Source organism: Phyllobates terribilis, unplaced genomic scaffold (genome assembly GCF_046119375.1).
Source record: "Phyllobates terribilis strain yellow unplaced genomic scaffold, ASM4611937v1 Scaffold_1__5_contigs__length_1240528914, whole genome shotgun sequence".
Taxonomy (NCBI): domain Eukaryota; kingdom Metazoa; phylum Chordata; class Amphibia; order Anura; family Dendrobatidae; genus Phyllobates; species Phyllobates terribilis.
Genome location: NW_027362761.1, coordinates 584826259 through 584847541, shown reverse-complemented (window position 1 = coordinate 584847541; position 21283 = coordinate 584826259). Strand labels below are relative to the sequence as shown.

The following is a 21283-nucleotide window of genomic DNA, read 5'->3' as shown; positions in this document are numbered from 1 at the left end:
GGGGGGAGGAGAAGAGAGAGAAGGAGGGAAGAGGGGAAAGGAGAGAGGGAGGGGAGGAGGGAGGAGAGAGAGAGAAGGGAGAAAAAATTTAAAGAAAAATTTTTTTTTTTTTTTTTTTATTATTATTATTTTTTTTTTTTTTTTTTTTTCTCTTTCCTTTCTTCGTCTACTTTTCCTAATTATAATGATAGAAACTGATTGTAATTTTATACTTTATATTTATGCATTGTTTTATGTTGTATGTAAAAATTATTATTATTTTTTTATATAATCTATAATATAGGGTGGTAGATGACAATATATCCTATGAAGTATTAAGATTATAGGATTCACAAGTTGTTGTTTTTTTACAGCGAATCCTTTTTATAAGAACCCTATATGCTTCATTAGGCATTATTTTATAACAATCCTTTTTACTCTATTGAGCATATATGAACTCAAGGGGTTAATATAGAGGTATTACTCTGTATCTGGCCCCGCCCCTTTTAAGTAATTGTATACCTAGTCAAATGTATATAAGGATCAATTGTTTGCTGCTTGTCACACCTGATGAAGGTGGCTGTGTCCACCGAAACGCGTTGTGTGTATATTAATAAATCAGTCCTTTTAATATTTTTGCCCTGTTATTGGCGCTCTGGTACCGCTATTCATATCCATTTACGGCGTGTCAGCTGACACCCAGCACTGATCGCCCGTGCACAGCTCCTTGTGCGCGGGCGATCGCCATGACATATGTACTGCATCGGTCAGGAAGTCTTTCTCTATGATGATTTATAAATACTACAAATATCGGGAAAGGGTTAAAGAGGACTTTTCACCATTTTTTTCCTGTTGAACTGGACACGTGATGTAATAATGGCTGTAGAGTGGAATTAATTTATTTTTTATTTTGCCTCTCTGTAGAGGAGATATTAGCAATTAAAGTATTTGGCATTTAAGGAGTAAATTTTTTTTTTTTTAACGTTTATGGGTACTATCAGAGTTTACACTGGAGGCGTGCACTTCTTCTTCCTGTATGATGCTGACCAATCATAAGCAGGCAGCAACACTCAGGAGAGAAAAAACACGCCCCCACCAGAGCTTAGAGCAGGTTTCTCCATGTGAGATGGTGGGATAAAGCTCTGACCTCCTGGTCTAACTGTCTGCATGAGTTGGTGTGGGGGAAGGGGGAGTGCAACACAGCTGAGTTTCACTGCATCACTTACAAACCCTTATATCAGATCTTAATAACAGAGTGTGTACATTTATTGTCAGTATTCAGATTAGCAAAATTGATTTGGATGTGGCTGCGAATTCATCATAGATTTTGAATACTTGTACACTAAAGCGGTGCAATCCCTAGCATCTAACATACTGCACATTTGAAAACTGCCTCTATGCCTTTAAAGTGGTTGTAAAATACCGGACAATTTTTTGTTAAAGGGGTTATCCAGGACTAAACTTTTTTTTTTTTTTACTGCGCTAACAGGCAGGTAGTTGCTAACTACTTTCCTGTTCTGAAAGGCGCCAATCTCTGCCGTCACAAAGCAGTCATAGATGACTACTGCTGGCAATTTAGCAGATTCCGCAGACGTCATGTCGACTGTGCAGTAACTTCCCTTCCGCTGTGCTCTGTTGACGTGGCGCGACTGCCGCCATCGTGCTGATAGGCAGCAGGGAAGCTGGCTGTCAATTAGTAGGACGTCGGCAGTCACGCCCAGTCAACAGAGCAAAGCGGAAGAGAAGCTGCTCTGTTGATGTGGAGCAGCTGAATCGCCGGCAGAATTTGTCAGTGACTGCGCTGAGCCGGCACTGGGCAGAACAGCCAAGTAGTTGCCTCTGTTTTTTTACACCCATAGTAAAAAAAAAATAAAATGGTCATAGCCAACCCCTTTAATAGCTCAGCAAGACAAAAAAAACCTTCTCACCTCCCGGACTGGTGCCGTTCCTTTGATGTCAGGGCCATGTGTCTACAGGTGGAACAGCGCGCCAGTCTGGGAAGTTTTTTGGGTTATTGTTGTTTTGCACTGCTGATAACTTGTTATAATAGGAATACCCTTTACCCAAAAATGTGCAATATAAATGCCCAGATAGAACTAAAGCTCCATTAGGAAACTGATGGACACCAGAGTAATTTATTCCGGCTTGGACACAACCCCCGGCTCATCAGGAAATTACACATTTCCATTTTACCTTTATCCTGAACTTCTTTTGAAAAGCGCTCCCTCTCGATGGCAGATTCCCGTTCTATCCTCTCGATTTCTGCAAGAGCATCCAGTTCAACTTCATCATATGGCGTTATGTTTCCTGTTTGTTGGTTTTGTGACTGAGCCACGGGAGGTTGAGACGGTTTTGCAGTTGCCGACGTGTTGGGCTGTAGGACGGGCACTTGCTGTACTTGCAGGAATTCATTCTGCTCTTGGAAACAAGTAGCAGCGTTCAGAGGGCGATTTACGTCCTGTGGAGTCACTGGCGTTTTTGATGTGTGCCCGGGATACTGCACATTGAAAGAGGAGTCACCCTCCGAGACGTTACTGTTCTCCATGCTGGAGAGAATGTCTCCTGGCTGGTCCATTTCTGAAGATCTTACACGTGACAGTCTTAATGTGAGTTTGGTAGAGTCCTTGGAGGGAGAACTAATGATGTCATACATTGCAGACTTTTCACTCGGCTCCTTCTCGTCTTTGCTCGTTTTTAACTTTTTCTGTCTTTTCAGCTTTCGGTCAGGTGAGTCCAGCAAAATATCTGGAGGAGCGTCTCTTGGAGAGGTGTATGGAGGTGGTTGGGATTGAAGAATTAATGACCTTGACCCTAAAATGGAAGGGTACACAAAAAGAAATGATCAGAGCTGAAATGACTACAAATACGTGCACATTCGAGATAACCGTATTAAATTAATTTATGCATAAATACCAGCAGCAATGACAGCGACCAGCCTGTTACTACTAGAGGCAGAATCTGCAATTAAAGCCATTTACTGCATGTGTTAAAGGGTTTTTATCAGTTTCCAGAAAAGTTGTGTCCCCAGGTGTGGTTTGTGCTTTACTAATCTTCCCCAGGTCCTGCAATGTGACAGACGCTGCTCCTGGTGTCTGTGATAGTCTGTAGTGCAGATGTCACCTTCCCTGGGTCCTACACCGTCTACCGCTGCTCCTGGTGTCTGTAATAGTCTGTAGTGCAGATGTCACCTTCCCTGGGTCCTATACCGTCTAACGCTGCTCCTGGTGTCTGTAATAGTCTGTAGTGCAGATGTCACCTTCCCTGGGTCCTACACTGTCTACCATTGCTCCTGGTGTCTGTAATAGTCTGTAGTGCAGATGTCACCTTCCCTGGGTCCTACACTGTCTACCGCTGCTCCTGGTGTCTGTAATAGTCTGTAGCGCAGATGTCACCTTCCCTGGGTCCTACACTGTCTACCGCTGCTCCAGGTGTCTGTAGTGCTGATGTAACATTCAGCACTGCAGTCAATCAATGAACTTTACAATTTTCCTTGCAGAGTCAGAGCCTTTTACTTAAGGCAGTGACAGAGCTCAGTGATTGGTTGCAGCGTTGACATGATGCCAGCGCTGCGCCGGGCATATAAAGCACAATTTATTGTTATTAAAAAAAAATAAAAACTGCGCCTGGGGACAACTTTTTGTTAAATACCGAAAACCCCTCTAAATAGATAGCATTGCAGTTTATGCCTCTTAGCACAGAGCAGTCGTGGTCCAAACAGTAATATTCAGAGAAATCTGTGTGATAATTCCTGAAAAATACAACAGTAGTCACCAATCCCTCAAACATTATTTCAATAAAAGAGGTTGTCCACTACTTTTTAAAGTAGTGGACAACCTCTTTAAAATATCCAATTACTATGGTGGACGCCTTTCGATGCAAATAGATTATTTGGCGGCGATGAGGCCTCTACAAACAGAGGATACACAATGGTACCTGTCTGAAGATTTGGACCATAGTAGTTACAAAGTTAGTAAGTTTTATCAGCTTTCTTTTTAATACATTATATGCATACTGTCAATTTTTTAACCCACCATATATATTGCACATTGGATAAGAAGCAAATTTACCTTTCGGTGTCCCTTCACTTCCGGCAGGAGAGCACACAGACTGTGGAGATCGCAGAGGAAATGAGGCCGCGTTCCTGATCGAAGAATCGCTATCCTGTGAACGGAACACAAGTGTTTCCACTTAATCATCCAAGGAATCGTTACAAGGAATAAAAGTCTTGAGGAACTTACAATAGAATATGTGGATAGGGTGTGAATACCACCCACGAGTAGCGGGAACAAAAAGCAACCTGCGGAATTTAAAATCAGCGCGTGGTTGTGTTTTGGATGCAACCCGCTGCCGAATAGCTTTAGACCTGTGGCAGAATTTGTAGACTTTTTAGTAACTATCTATACATTTGGAGACACAAACAGAGCTATAGATCTAATGCTCGCTCCTGGTAGCCCCCTACTTTAGAAATGAAAAGTTGCGTTCATACCTCACTGCCCAGTCTATGTACCATCTGCAGATAGTCCTCACTAGTGCTGTGTCGGGAATTATCAGCGTGGTGGTTTGCAGAGTTTCCTGCCAACTGACCGGAGACTTTGTTTTCATGCAGGTTCCTCAAGCCGCCAGCCACAATTGGACTGGAAACAGAAGCTGTCCGAGAAGGAGAGGTGAAGATTGGAGTCATGTGAATAACAGCCCAGCACTGCAGGATAATTACGCTGACTTTTAATATGCCACATTCTCAGTTACCTTGTTGCATTTGTTGATGTTGTGTATAACTTCCGGGGTGAGGGTATGGCATATATCCTGCAGGACTTTGGGGAGCGTAAGGACTAGGAACAGGACTGTTTTGCTGGCCAATAAATCGATTTGTTGAACTGGTCTGAGGTGGTACAAATCGACTGGAAAGGAAGTGTAAAAATGTTAGTTTCTCTTTAGCATACCTTTTTAATTGAAAATGATTAAACAAAGCACGGACACTAATAGAGGTCTTAAGGAGATTAGCTAAGCAGTGTTCACAAGCTTTACCAAACATTTATCTATTATCATAAATTCTTCTCCATATATGAAAGGTCTGCAGGCCCCGAAAAAAAACCCAAAGTGAACGTCTATGGAGTGACCAACTATTCACCCGAGACGCAGCTCTCTGTGGATAATGCACTGGGGAATGGAGGCCATAAATAGAAATGCTGAGCGATACCTGGAAGGGCTATGAGAGATAGTGGTTGCTTGATAGTTGGAAGATGCTGGGCTGCCATGCATGGAATTCTGGGGAAGTTTATACTGAGGCATCATCATCCCTAAGGAGGAAACGCAGAGGAGACATGAATATTACAAAACTGCTAAATCACCAAAACTTTTATCCGAGCAATATAATGCAAAATACGCATTTATATTAAACACTTTATTAAGCCATTACATAGATTGCATTAACCATACAGGCCTGATCTAGGCAGGACATGGACTTAAAAGCATGCAACATTATTTGCAATACAAAAATAAAGGGGATCTACACATTCTACAAGGGTCCAATGAGCAGAATTCCTCCTGCTGGGGCCTTAAAGGGGTTTCCACTTCTGGAAACCCCCCCAATACCCTGACATTTGCTCACTCAGGTCCAGCGTAGAGCCTCTGCTGCTCCTCCTGTTGTATATTATAGTCTGCAGCACTGAAGTCAATTGTGCTGCAGCCAACAATGGAGCTCTGCGGGTCTCCTCGAGTTGACGGCAAGATCTGCTGAGCTGGCGACGTGATGCCGTGAGTAAAACTCAGCTCGTCTTTTTAAAACAAACTGCAAACAAGGGACAGAGTCCTGAGTGAGACTCTCTTCATAACTGCTGATGTGGCCAGGACGTGTGGATCCTGAACAGTGCACTTCCATAGTAATGTGGATGGAAAGCAGTTTTCTAGACTGGATAACTCCTTTATGGCTATTTTGTGCTATAATTTTTTTCCTTTACATCTTTCGAGACACGAAAGTTTATTTTTCTGTCGATTTTTGCAGGACGACTTGTATTTTTGAATGACACCATCCATTTTACCATGCAATGACTGAAAAAAAAATTGTGGCAAAATTGGAGAAATAAAACCCACTGCGGTTTCTTAGGTTTTGCTTTTATGGCGTACACAATGCAGCAGGAATGAAGGATGGGACAATATACAGAGATAAATAATAATAATAAAAAAAAAAAAAAGCTATGCATGTTTATTAAAGAAGCCCTCCTCCTCCCATCAAAGTTTTTATCCTCTTAAAGCGCACCTGTCAGCAGGATTGTGCTCAGTAAACTACATACACTGTCAAGGTGGGCGACATTACACTGATTAAAATGATACCTTGGTTGATGAAATCCGTGCTGTGGTTCTTGTGTAATCTTTACTTTCAGTTTGGACATAATGATATGCTTGTGCTTTGGGGCGGCCTGTGGGGGGCGCTCTATCTGGTGCTCTGCTTACATATTCATCTGTATGCTCTTATGACAGCTCACTGATCCTTCACTGAGGTGCCTCCTATTTTACCTAGTCCCGCACTACTGGATGCATGAAAGTAAAATAGGAGGCAGATCAGTGAGCAGTCATAAGAGCATACAGATGAATATGTAAGCAGAGCACCAGATAGAGCGCCCCCCACAGGCCGCCCCAAAGCACGGGCATATCATTATCTCTAAAGAAAGTAAAGATTACACAAGAACCACAAGACGGATTTCATAAACCAAGGTATCATTTTAATCAGTGTAATGTCGCTCACCTGACAGTGTATGTAGTTTACTGAGCACAATCCTGCTGACAGGTGCCCTTTAATCTATTGCAGTCATCATATTATATAGCACTGTGCACTCCACAATTGCTCATTTTCCCTTTCTACCCAGCTAACTGTTCTCTTTTCCATTAGGTCTATGACATCACGTGATTAAATACACAATAGCTGAATCCTTCTAAGCTCGATGTAGAAACAGGAGGTTAATTTTATGAATCATGAGTCACTGCAAAATTCCCTGGCAGGGGAGGAGAGAGCAGCTGGGTCAGGAGTTGGAGAGAGGAATGATAAATGCAGGGACAAGAGACTTCCTGTTTCTACCTAGAGCAGAGAAAGAAGAATTAGCTGGGTAGAAAGGTAAAATGAGCAATTGTAAGTCCACAGTGCCATATAATATGATGATTGCAATATATTAAGAAGATAAAAACTTTGATGGGAGGATGAGGAGGAGTGCTTCTTTAAGTGGCGAACAAAAGACGTGGAAATTCATCAAACTCCCCCAAAAAATATTCACTTAAGTCTTTATTTTTCAGTTGATGGAGCTGTGTGAGGGCTTGTTTATTTTATTTTTTTCACATATTTAGAAAACTTTTTTTTAAATTCTTACTGTATGTGTTATTCACCTTAGGGGACTTGAACCTATAATGAACTGAATGCTTTTACTAAACATAGCAATATCAATCACTGTCTCCTCAGAAGCCCATGATCTTCATAGGTATACTGTCATGACGGACACGTGGGTCTTCTTCAGCAGACCCCCAGTTGTCATCGGCACCCCACGTCATGTCACGGGAAAGGGGGTGAGAAGAGGTGGAGGGAACAAGTGTGCACGCCCCCCTGGGCCACACAATGTAAATGCAGCAGTCAAGACTGACAGCGGCATTTAACATATTAACTGCAATGGGCAGAGCTCAGATCCGCCAGCAATGAGAGGCAGATGATGGCTGAGCCCGCATCAAAGAGAGCAGACATTGGACAGAGCAGTACTGCCAATGACGGTAAGGGATTATGAGCTATAACATTTTTTATTATGTGTCCACAGACAGATGATTGCTTATTTTTTTTGCACGACGAGTTGTACTGTTGAATGACACCGTTCATTTCACCACATACAGTACTGGAAAATAGGAGAGAAATTTTTTTTTAACTTCGATGAAATTGAGAAAATTAAATGCAATTCTGACATTGTTTTTTTGGGAATTGTTTTTATGGCATACATGGTGTGATAAAAATTACCTGGCAAAGTCACCCGTATCCAGAGTCTGAAAATCTTTACTGACCTAACACTTCTGACATTAGTGAGTTTGGGAGCGTTGAATCTAGTGTTGGAAATCCTATAAACCATCTGGAATTTAGGCGACACCAACCTTATCCAGTTGGTTTTTTATTATTACCTTAGTGGTAAAATAAAAAATAAAATTTGTGAAAAAATTTTTTTTTTCTTTTTATTTATGTCGCCATTTTCCGAGACTTATTTTTCTGTCAATGGAGCTACGGGAGGGATTCTTTTTCGTGAGGCTAGATTACTTTTTTATCGATACCATGTTAGGATAAATATGATATTTTTATTGCATCTTACAACATTTTTTGCGGTAACCAAAATACTCTGCATTTTGATTTATTTTTTTCTGTTTAGAGTTTACCGATCAAGTGAATTATTTTTATATTTTGATAGATCTGAGTTTTATGTATTTGGTGATAACGTGTATATTTTACATTCTTTTGTTTTTATTTTAATGGGGGGATAGAGGGGAGATTTGAACTTTTTTTTTGTATATTTTTTCCTATTTTCAAACTTTTTTTTTTTTTTTTTTTACTGTATTTAATAGTCCCCTTAGGGGACTTGAATCTGCGATCGTCTGATTGCTTGTGCTATATTACTGCATGTAGTAAAAATCAGTCTCCTTGAAGCCCAACCCACAGCTGTCATCGCATGACGGGGACACCGATGGAATGGCGCGCACCTAAGCAGACACGCTGTTGTTGCTCCGCCACAGGCCGTTAGCGGCAGATCACGGCCATTATCTCCCAGGTATGGGGCGGGCTTACCCCGTAAGCTCGCTCAATACATCCGTATTCTAAAGCGGGTGACGGTAAAGGGGTTAATGGTGCGGACAAATCATAGCCTAAATTCCAGACTGTTTATAGGATTGCTAACACTAGGTTCATCTGTAGCAAACTCTCTAATGTCAGAAGTATTAGATAAGTAAAGATTTTCAGACTCCGGATTTAAACAAGAAAAATGCCATTTATTCAAAGCAAGAAGACTAGAATAGAAATGAAACAACGTATATGAGAAAGTTGTGATTTTCATGCCAGTAAAACCAGAATGCACCTTTAAAATTGATTTTGGTCATATACACACACACAAGGTTTTTTGCAAAAAGTAAGACAAGAAGAATTATAGTAGTTACCACCAGAAAGTTAGACTGGAGTTCTATGCTCTAAATTGCAATCTAATTATTACAGTGAGATCAATGGATTTTTGCTTTCAAATTAATTTCAATTTAACTAGATTTCCAAGAATGTAGGACATGTCAATGGAGGAAAAGGGGTCACTGAGAACAAAATATAGCAGATGTGACTGGCATAAACTTCAAAGAAAGCCGACAATGGCCCAACGGATGACCAGAAATGAGCACCCAAGTATCAGGTTATAAAGTAGAGATCTCAAAACAGGATCCTTAATCGGATAATTCTCTCAGCAAGATGTGCCTACAAATCAGATAAGACTAATCCAAGTCTTACCACTTTGCACCGCATATCTGTTCTGCATACTTTTTTCCCTGAAAACGTTGGGATTTCTGGCCAGGGTGGCTTGCAGCAGGACTGGTATGTCGCCTTCAGGATCATCGCTTCCCAGGTTATCTTTCAGTTCTCTGTTTAAAAGAAAAAAGAAAAATCGTTAAGCATAATAAATTGCTTTGCAAACAGCTTTAGAGTGTAAAAGGTAACGGCTATCGGTGCCCTGCCAAAAAAAAAAAAAAAAAAAAAAAGAGTCCAGGGGGCATAAATCAGAGACCAGACACTCGCTAAATAAAATCCCCTGATGAGTGAAGAATATTGCCTCAATCCATAGAAGCACCTGAATCTACATTAACCTTCAGCACAAACTTAAAGGAAAACTCCACTTCACAGTTATAGCTAATATCACACGGATGTTATGTAGCTGCATTTTACAGTCTTTATTAAGGCAGCAATGACTGATGCCACTGTCTCTCACAGTTGGGCATGTTGGTGCGATATAAACAGCATGAAATAGGGAAAAAAAATTCTCTAATCACGCACGACAACCTCCAATCACTCTACGGTGAATTACCCATCTCGGTTGAGCACTACACAAGGACATTCAGGCACTGGACAATGACAATAATGATTCTATGTCCATTCATCCAGGTATTTATCGCTTACAGTTTTGATATCATTTAGGTGTCAGATGTTGGGAGTCATTAGGAATTTCGGGGGGAGATGCAGGGTCAGAAACTTTACACCATCTCACTAGAGACAGCTTAGCGTTTCGCTAGTTACTACTGCTCCTTCAGGTGAATGGTATTGCTCAGTATCAATAAAGTATTTGAAAAAAAAAAAAGTAATCAACACCAACATGTTCGTTTTCCTAATTCCTGCAATCTCCTAAAATAATGCCAGATCATCTCATCCTAAAATTTTGCATGAAAAGGGGTTGCCTATAAAAACAATGGCTAGGTAATAATTTATTAATTTAAGTAATAATTGAGATCGTCCGAACAGGGGAAAAATTTTTTACTTAATTAGGTTTTTAACAACATTGATAATGTTGATAACAATAAGACCGGGAGGTGGGATATGTCAATAGGCACACTTGGGTACCGCCCTTGTTAGGGCGGGGACTTACAACTGGGGCACGACAGGGTAGTTTTGTTCCTCAAAAGAATTATCAAGACGGAGGAAAAACCTGGATGATGCCTACGTGCAAAAATGGGTGAGATCTACACATTTTCTTTTTCATAAGCACAATAGCACTTTAGAGTATAGTTTATGTTAGTTAACATTTAGGACGAGACATGTATTTTGCGGTGACGGGAGATTGATATATCCTCTGAGTCTGTGTGCGTCCTTATGTTAATGGGGATTAAGGATGTATGTATATCAGTTTTATGAATATTAGTAAAGGTTATGCTTTAGAGATACCGCTCTGCTATTTAATGTATCAGTTCTGAGGTAAATCCCTGGCGTATGTTTAAGCAGGTTGTGGCTATCTGATACATTTCTAATTGGAGGTATTTGTAGATTGTGAGCCATCGCGGGCAGGGTCCTCTGCTCCTGTACCAGTCGGCCACTTATTTTTGTTCAAGATTATTGTACTTGTTTTTTGCTATGTATACCCCTTTTCACATATAAAACGCCATGGAATAAATAATTAGCTATTATTACATCCACACGATTTATTGAAACAAGCACTTCAGAGGAGTCCACATCTACGACGACATTCTATTTAAAGTATTATTTCCAGACGGACACTTTATCCTTGTTATAAAATAGATCTGATGCCAGATTGTCGTTCCACTGATTCTCTATGAGGCTGCAAGAAAAGCCCAGCGCCACCACAGAGAACGAGGGGAGCAGCGGTAAGGCATGTGACAAGGATAAAAGTACCCCAGTTCTGCTCATCCCCAGTAGTCGGACCTCCACGACCAGTAAGTTATTACCTACCACCTTTTCAGCTCTTTCTACGCCTCAGCCTCTTTTTATACACAGCACAGACATTCGAGACTGGTAAGGATTCAGCAGGACTGAGCTGGAAAATCCTTTTCTACTCACATGTGGTCTGTTGACACCTGATTGAGGCTATGGACAAGCTGTGACACCAGAGGTTCATCCCTGCAGGCCAGAAGGCAGTTCACCTCCTCCGCTATCCGCCCATTAAACAGGAGGCTCTTTGTAGTTGTAGCAGGTAAAGGGGATGGAAGAGGCAGCTGGTTCAGTACTGGGGATGAGAAAGACAAAACCATATGAAGGTGGAATCCCAACATTTCTGAACTTGCAGCACAGGTCATAGTATATACAGGCATGTGATAGATTTCTAAAAAATAAAATGACAGCTCCATGGGCAGCCTACTGGCATAAAAAGACGACAGAAAGCAGTGGAGATATGGATTTTTGTAACACAATCTTATGTCACCTGCACCGTGTGGATATAATATGGTAAAATTTAAGTTCCCCATGTTGATACTTTAATTCAGTAATACAGGGTTGGGCAATTAATTTTCCCGAGGGGCCACATGGGAGACCATGACTGTTGTGGAGGCCGAACCAATAGGCTGAAATTAATTATGTTCAATATTAATTACAATTATTTATTTATTAATTGTATCACTTAATATTGAGCAAAATTTAGTATGCCCACATGCCCCCTATATACAGCATGAGCCCCCCCTCCCCACATACAGCATGAGCCCCCCCTCCCCACATACAGCATGAGCCCCCCCTCCCCACATACAGCATGAGCCCCCCTCCCCCCCATACAGCATGAGCCCCTCCCCCCCATACAGCATGAGCCCCCCTCCCCACATACAGCATGAGCCCCCCTCCCCCCCATACAGCATGAGCCCCCCTCCCCCCCATACAGCATGAGCCCCTCCCCCCCCATATAGCATGAGCCGCCCCCCTACATACAGCATGAGCCCCCCCACATACAGCATGAGCCCCCCTCCCCATACAGCATGAGCCCCTCCCCCCCACATACAGCATGAGCCCCTCCCCCCCACATACAGCATGAGCCGCCCCCCTACATACAGCATGAGCCGCCCCCCTACATACAGCATGAGCCCCCCCACATACAGCATGAGCCCCCCTCCCCATACAGCATGAGCCCCTCCCCCCTACATACAGCATGAGCCGCCCCCCTACATACAGCATGAGCCGCCCCCCTACATACAGCATGAGCCGCCCCCCTACATACAGCATGAGCCGCCCCCCTACACACAGCATGAGCCCCCCTCCCCACATACAGCATGAGCCCCCCTCCCCACATACAGCATGAGCCCCTCCCCCCCACATACAGCATGAGCCCCTCCCCCCCACATACAGCATGAGCCCCTCCCCCCCACATACAGCATGAGCCCCTCCCCCCCACATACAGCATGAGCCCCTCCCCCCCACATACAGCATGAGCCCCTCCCCCCCACATACAGCATGAGCCCCTCCCCCCCACATACAGCATGAGCCCCTCCCCCCCACATACAGCATGAGCCCCTCCCCCCCACATACAGCATGAGCCCCTCCCCCCCACATACAGCATGAGCCCCTCCCCCCCACATACAGCATGAGCCCCTCCCCCCCACATACAGCATGAGCCCCTCCCCCCCACATACAGCATGAGCCCCTCCCCCCCCACATACAGCATGAGCCCCTCCCCCCACATACAGCATGAGCCCCTCCCCCCCACATACAGCATGAGCCCCTCCCCCCCACACAGCATGAGCCGCCCCCCCTACATACAGCATGAGCCGCCCCCCCTACATACAGCATGAGCCGCCCCCCTACATACAGCATGAGCCGCCCCTCTACATACATACATACAGCATGAGCCCCCCCTACATACAGCATGAGCCGCCCCCCCTACATACAGCATGAGCCGCCCCCCCTACATACAGCATGAGCCGCCCCCCCTACATACAGCATGAGCCGCCCCCCCTACATACAGCATGAGCCGCCCCCCCTACATACAGCATGAGCCGCCCCCCCTACATACAGCATGAGCCGCCCCCCCTACATACAGCATGAGCCGCCCCCCCTACATACAGCATGAGCCGCCCCCCCTACATACAGCATGAGCCCCCCCCCCTACATACAGCATGAGCCCCCCCCCTACATACAGCATGAGCCCCCCCCCTACATACAGCATGAGCCCCCCCCCCTACATACAGCATGAGCCCCCCCTACATACAGCATAAGCCCCCCCCACATACAGCATAAGCCCCCCCCACATACAGCATGAGCCCCCCCCCCACATACAGCATGAGCCCCCCCCCCACATACAGCATGAGCCCCCCCCACATACAGCATGAGCCCCCCCCCCACATACAGCATGAGCCCCCCCCACATACATACATACAGCATGAGCCCCCCCCCACAGCCAGCCAGCATGAGCCCCCCCCACATACAGCATGAGCCCCCCCCACATACAGCATGAGCCCCCCCCACATACAGCATGAGCCCCCCCCACATACAGCATGAGCCGCCCCCCCCACATACAGCATGAGCCCCCCCCCACATACATACATACAGCATGAGCCCCCCCCCACAGCCAGCCAGCATGAGCCCCCCCCACATACAGCATGAGCCCCCCCCCACATACAGCATGAGCCCCCCCCCACATACAGCATGAGCCCCCCCCACATACAGCATGAGCCGCCCCCCTACATACAGCATGAGCCCCCCCCTACATACAGCATGAGCCCCCCCCACATACAGCATGAGCCCCCCCCCACATACATACATACAGCATGAACCCCCCCCACAGCCAGCCAGCATGAGCCCCCCCCCACATACAGCATGAGCCCCCCCCACATACAGCATGAGCCCCCCCCACATACAGCATGAGCCCCCCCCACATACAGCATGAGCCCCCCCCACATACAGCATGAGCCCCCCCCACATACAGCATGAGCCCCCCCCACATACATACATACAGCATGAGCCCCCCCCCACAGCCAGCCAGCATGAGCCCCCCCCACATACAGCATGAGCCCCCCCCACATACAGCATGAGCCCCCCCCACATACAGCATGAGCCCCCCCCACATACAGCATGAGCCCCCCCCACATACAGCATGAGCCGCCCCCCTACATACAGCATGAGCCCCCCCCTACATACAGCATGAGCCCCCCCCACATACAGCATGAGCCCCCCCCACATACATACATACAGCATGAGCCCCCCCCCACAGCCAGCCAGCATGAGCCCCCCCCACATACAGCATGAGCCCCCCCCACATACAGCATGAGCCCCCCCCACATACAGCATGAGCCCCCCCCACATACAGCATGAGCCCCCCCCTACATACAGCATGAGCCCCCCCCTACATACAGCATGAGCCCCCCCCTACATACAGCATGAGCCCCCCCCCACATACAGCATGAGCCACCCCCTACATACAGCATGAGCCCCCCCCTACATACAGCATGAGCCCCCCCCTACATACAGCATGAGCCCCCCCTACATACAGCATGAGCCCCCCCCTACATACAGCATGAGCCCCCCCCTACATACAGCATGAGCCCCCCCCACATACATACATACAGCATGAGCCCCCCCCCACAGCCAGCCAGCATGAGCCCCCCCCACATACAGCATGAGCCCCCCCCACATACAGCATGAGCCGCCCCCCTACATACAGCATGAGCCCCCCCCTACATACAGCATGAGCCCCCCCCACATACAGCATGAGCCCCCCCACATACATACATACAGCATGAGCCCCCCCCCACAGCCAGCCAGCATGAGCCCCCCCCACATACAGCATGAGCCCCCCCCACATACAGCATGAGCCCCCCCCACATACAGCATGAGCCCCCCCCACATACAGCATGAGCCCCCCCCACAGCCAGCCAGCATGAGCCCCCCCCACATACAGCATGAGCCCCCCCCACATACAGCATGAGCCGCCCCCACATACAGCATGAGCCGCCCCCCTACATACAGCATGAGCCCCCCCCTACATACAGCATGAGCCCCCCCCACATACATACAGCATGAGCCCCCCCCCACAGCCAGCCAGCATGAGCCCCCCCCACATACAGCATGAGCCCCCCCCACATACAGCATGAGCCCCCCCCACATACAGCATGAGCCCCCCCCACATACAGCATGAGCCCCCCCCACATACAGCATGAGCCGCCCCCACATACAGCATGAGCCGCCCCCACATACAGCATGAGCCGCCCCCACATACAGCATGAGCCGCCCCCCTACATACAGCATGAGCCCCCCCCTACATACAGCATGAGCCCCCCCCTACATACAGCATGAGCCCCCCCCTACATACAGCATGAGCCCCCCCCTACATACAGCATGAGCCCCCCCCTACATACAGCATGAGCCGCCCCCCCCACATACAGCATGAGCCGCCCCCCCCACATACAGCATGAGCCGCCCCCCCCACATACAGCATGAGCCGCCCCCCCCACATACAGCATGAGCCCCCCCCCACATACAGCATGAGCCCCCCCCACATACAGCATGAGCCGCCCCCCTACATACAGCATGAGCCGCCCCCCCCACATACAGCATGAGCCGCCCCCCCCACATACAGCATGAGCCGCCCCCCCCACATACAGCATGAGCCGCCCCCCCCACATACAGCATGAGCCCCCCCCACATACAGCATGAGCCCCCCCCCACATACAGCATGAGCCCCCCCCACATACAGCATGAGCCGCCCCCCTACATACAGCATGAGCCGCCCCCCTACATACAGCATGAGCCGCCCCCCTACATACAGCATGAGCCGCCCCCCTACATACAGCATGAGCCGCCCCCCTACATACAGCATGAGCCGCCCCCCTACATACAGCATGAGCCCCCCCCCACATACAGCATGAGCCCCCCCCCACATACAGCATGAGCCCCCCCCCACATACAGCATGAGCCCCCCCCACATACAGCATGAGCCCCCCCTCACATACAGCATGAGCCCCCCCCCCACATACAGCATGAGCCCCCCCCACATACATACATACAGCATGAGCCCCCCCCACAGCCAGCCAGCATGAGCCCCCCCCACATACAGCATGAGCCCCCCCCACATACAGCATGAGCCGCCCCCACATACAGCATGAGCCGCCCCCCACATACAGCATGAGCCCCCCCCCACATACAGCATGAGCCCCCCCCCACATACAGCATGAGCCCCCCCCCACATACAGCATGAGCCCCCCCCACATACATACATACAGCATGAGCCCCCCCCACAGCCAGCCAGCATGAGCCCCCCCCACATACAGCATGAGCCCCCCCCACATACAGCATGAGCCCCCCCCACATACAGCATGAGCCGCCCCCCTACATACAGCATGAGCCCCCCCCCACATACAGCATGAGCCCCCCCCCACATACAGCATGAGCCCCCCCCCACATACAGCATGAGCCCCCCCCTACATACAGCATGAGCCCCCCCCTACATACAGCATGAGCCCCCCCCTACATACAGCATGAGCCCCCCCTACATACAGCATGAGCCCCCCCCTACATACAGCATGAGCCCCCCCCTACATACAGCATGAGCCCCCCCCTACATACAGCATGAGCCCCCCCCTACATACAGCATGAGCCGCCCCACATACAGCATGAGCCGCCCCACATACAGCATGAGCCGCCCCCCTACATACAGCATGAGCCGCCCCCCCCATACAGCATGAGCCCCCCCCACATACAGCATGAGCCCCCCCCACATACAGCATGAGCCCCCCCCCCCACATACAGCATGAGCCCCCCCCACATACAGCATGAGCCCCCCCCCACATACAGCATGAGCCCCCCCCCACATACAGCATGAGCCCCCCCCCACATACAGCATGAGCCGCCCCCCTACATACAGCATGAGCCACCCCCCACATACAGCATGAGCCCCCCTCCCCATACAGCATGAGCCCCCCCCCACATACAGCATGAGCCCCCCCCCACATACAGCATGAGCCCCCCCCCACATACAGCATGAGCCCCCCCCCCACATACAGCATGAGCCGCCCCCCACATACAGCATGAGCCGCCCCCCCAACATACAGCATGAGCCGCCCCCCCAACATACAGCATGAGCCGCCCCCCCAACATACAGCATGAGCCGCCCCCCCAACATACAGCATGAGCCGCCCCCCCTACATACAGCATGAGCCCCCCCCCCTACATACAGCATGAGCCCCTCCCCCCCACACATACAGCATGAGCCCCCAAATAACCTCTATATACACACACAATATGAGCTCCCACATAGCCTTAAGGTGTAGGTTTATTCTGTATATATGAGGCTATGTGCCCACGATGCAGAAATGCTGCATATTTTTTCCGTTTCTCCCTGGCAGGAAAAAAACATGAGGATTTTATATGCGTTTTTCCTGCCAGGTAGAAGCATTCTTCACATGTATTTCTGCATGCGGGTTATCAAGCACTTTCCAAGCGATTTTAGCATCACTTGGAAAAGTGCTTGACAACTTGGTCACACTATATAAATCCATGCAACCGGCACAGATTTATATAGTGTGACCAAGTAATAGCTAAAAAAATAAAAAAAAGAATAAGAATGGTAAAAAATAAAAAATAAAGATTATACTCACCTTCCGATGGCCCCTGGTATTTTCTCTGCTCCGTCTGGTCTGTTGTATCGGTTAGGATGGTGTGAAGGACCTGCGATGACATCATTGAGTCATGTGACAGGTCACGCGACCGCCGACATCAGGGGTCGCGTGACCTGTCACATAACTAAATGACGTCATGGCAGGTCCTCACACCACCGTGAGCAGAGCAAGAGACCGGACGCATCGCTGAGGAGGCTGGGGGACATCGGAAGGTAAGTATAATCTTTATTTTTTATCTTTAAAAAAAAAAAAAAAAAAGAATTTAACAGGTTCCCTGGTACCCAGGTCTGGATGAGAGTCTCCTCTTCTCCAGACCCGGGTACCATCAGCACAATGAATCGCTTCATATCCGTGTGTGCACATGTAGTGATGCGAATATTAAGCGATTCAATGCAAGTCAATGGCGGCAATTACGCTGCGTGTCCGCAAAATTAATGGACATGCTGCGTATTTTTAAGCAGATTATCATTGGGGACCATGGGGCACGGATTACCAAGCGTTTAAGAATTTTCGCAGCGGAAATTCCACGTCAAAAACGCTTGAAAAACACCTAGTGGGCATGCAGCCTTAAAACCATCCACAAAGAAGCACGAGGTACTATGTTTACGTGGTAACTTCAAAGAAAACAGGCTGTTAATTGCACCAATTCTACAACCAGAACAATAGGAGGTAAAAAGTATTGTTGTGTCGCAGCTGTACAACTAGAGGCTACTAAAAAATCATCCTAGGTGACTTTCCATCAGATAGTTAAGAATTTAGTTTCTCCTTAAGCGGCTTGAACAGGACCTGTCACAATGATCGCACATTAGTGCTATGTGGTAACGGCGCCTGCATCCCGGGAGCCATACAAGGGCCGAAAAGGAAAGCACTTTCTGGTTTTGCGAGCGCCACCTGGCGCATCACATGACCCATCTAAGCCAATTAGCAGCTTAAAGAAGGATCATGTGACAAACTCCATGGCTTCTTAGAAAGACTGCATTACATGATTGTGATTAAGCAATCTTATAAAGCACATAAGCAGCTGCTGTGAATTAGATAATTAGAAAATCCCATTGTGCCTTATAGCGTGTTGTAGCCCTGAATAGTACTATAATCAGGGAATGAGAGAGTTGTAGTCCCACTATAACACATCCTAGTTGTGCCAGTTCCTCTTAGGTCAGCTGATCAGTGGGGGTGCCAGAAGTTATAGATATTATATTTAATATATACTTTATTCAATTCCCAAAAATCCCCTTCATGCAAGATCATCATATGATCCTGAACATTTGTAAAAGCCTTTAACTTAAAAAATGACAGGAAAGCAAACATGTCAGCGCTATCCATAGTGCATGTAAAGCTGCTTTCATCTGGTATTATCTCACCTACTCTACTCTCACTTTCTGGTTTAGCTCAGTAAAGCAATATACCGCATGGGAAAAAAAACATATAGAAATAGGCAAAATGTACTTACAGTCTGTGAGACTAGCAATTCCCGCTAGAGTCGTAATGGGAACATGAGGCATATCCCCATTCATCCTGAAGCTGTAGGATGGTGGAATCTATGCAGGTATTTTAATGGAGGTGCCACCTGTCATTACTTCCCATCTCCTGTACACTGGAAAGAGAAGAAAAATAGCGTTATACATAATCACACACAACCCAAAATATCAGTCTATTACCAAAATTAAAGCACATTTTTACAATTAAGTAGAAGAGTGTTTATCAACCTCATCTACACAGCAGCATTTACATACAAGCATGTCGATTTTCTTTGGCTCTGAAATAAAGAAATTAAAGGGAATCCATCAAGCGATTCATGCTGCGGAAACCACAGGCAGCATGAGGCACAGCATGGCCGCACCATTGGAGCAAGGTTAGAATGGAGAGATGAGACTAGTCCGAAGCTGCAGATTAGCTGGCTTCTCCCAAACTATGGCAGAGACCTGTCAATCATGAAAAGCTGCACTAGTCTCGTCTCTGGCTGTGGTCAGTCCACGGCAAGAGCAGATCTCATCATTTTCTCTGAAACACAGATTCATTTCAGAAAAAATATATATATACCTGGATGCAATCATGCAACCAGGCTCTGATTCATGCAGCCTGTGGTCTGGGCAGCATGAAACACATGACCGGTTCCCTGGATCACACAGCTATCTGGGCGTCTGGCTGTTCCAGTCCAGCCCATGGACAGAAAGCCAAAGGGCTGATAACAGTGGCTCACGGGCCACACCTTGACCTCGCCCGCCTACCATCTGCTGCTACCTTCACCCTCAGGATGCAGATAGCGGTGAATACATTGGTATAAGACAGAGGCGGCTTCTTCCACCAATCAGCGCATGAGACAGAAGACACCATCGCTACATCACATCTGCTGTGCGCAGCATCGGTGCACCAGAGACTGGAGCAGAGCGCCGGGGAACGGGAGCAAAGGTACGTTTGTGTTTGTTTTTTTCCCCATGTGTATATGGGATGTGTGCCTGTGTATAAGGGCTATGTGAGGGTTCATACTGTATTTAGGGGACTTAATGTATATGGGGATTATGTGGGGGGCTCATACGGTATATAAAGAGGCTATATAGGGGCCTATGTGAATGCTCATACTGTATATAGGGGGCTATATGGGGGCTCATACGGTATATAGGGGGTTGTGTGTGGAATTATACTGTATATACGGGGAGCAATGTGCAGACTCATACGGTATAGGAGGGTGTTGGCATACTTAATTCTGCTCAATATTAAGTGATACAAATAATATTATTATAAAAAAATATTAATAATTAATATATTGAGCAGAATTAATTTCAGCCTATTGGTTCGGCCTCCACAACAGTCACGGTCTCATGTTGCCCCTCTGGAAAATTAAGTGCTCATCCCTGCACTAGATAGAGCTTTGTGGACTGTGCAGAGTAATCAAATTAAATGGTGTAAAAGTCAATTGTACTTCCGTGTACCTAGCTGTGCGGGTGCTTTCCAAGATTTAAGCTTAATATACATATATTTTTTACCCTTTTTTTACGGCAGTTTCTAACATCATGTCCGCTCTCTACCTGAAACTCAACCTTTCCAAAACGGAACAACTTCTGCTCCTGCCATCTACTCACCTCCCTAGATCTGACATCTCCCTTTCCGTGCGTGGCACCACAATAACGCTGAGCCAGCAGGCGCGCTGTCTGGACGTTGTGTTTGACACCAATCTTTCCTTCACCTTCCATATACAATCTCTTGCCGGCTCTTGTCGCTT

The 21283-nt window shown here is 47.3% G+C and overlaps 1 protein-coding gene across 3 annotated transcripts in view; it reads right to left on the bottom strand.

The window, feature by feature from the left end:
* NIPBL (NIPBL cohesin loading factor) overlaps positions 1 to 21283 on the bottom strand; it is a 128516-nt gene that overhangs the window by 48604 nt on the left and 58629 nt on the right. For 2 of the 3 annotated variants that reach the window (XM_073681712.1, XM_073681723.1), the window contains exons 2-9: positions 19514 to 19657; positions 11531 to 11696; positions 9479 to 9609; positions 5177 to 5276; positions 4726 to 4877; positions 4466 to 4626; positions 4047 to 4140; positions 2173 to 2790 (exon numbers count right to left, since the gene is read on the bottom strand). In XM_073681712.1, the coding sequence (XP_073537813.1) occupies positions 2173 to 2790; positions 4047 to 4140; positions 4466 to 4626; positions 4726 to 4877; positions 5177 to 5276; positions 9479 to 9609; positions 11531 to 11696; positions 19514 to 19577 (1486 nt within the window). In that variant the 5' untranslated portion in view covers positions 19578 to 19657. The remainder of the gene's footprint in view (positions 1 to 2172; positions 2791 to 4046; positions 4141 to 4465; positions 4627 to 4725; positions 4878 to 5176; positions 5277 to 9478; positions 9610 to 11530; positions 11697 to 19513; positions 19658 to 21283) is intronic. The other variant, XM_073681716.1, reaches the window with a different exon arrangement.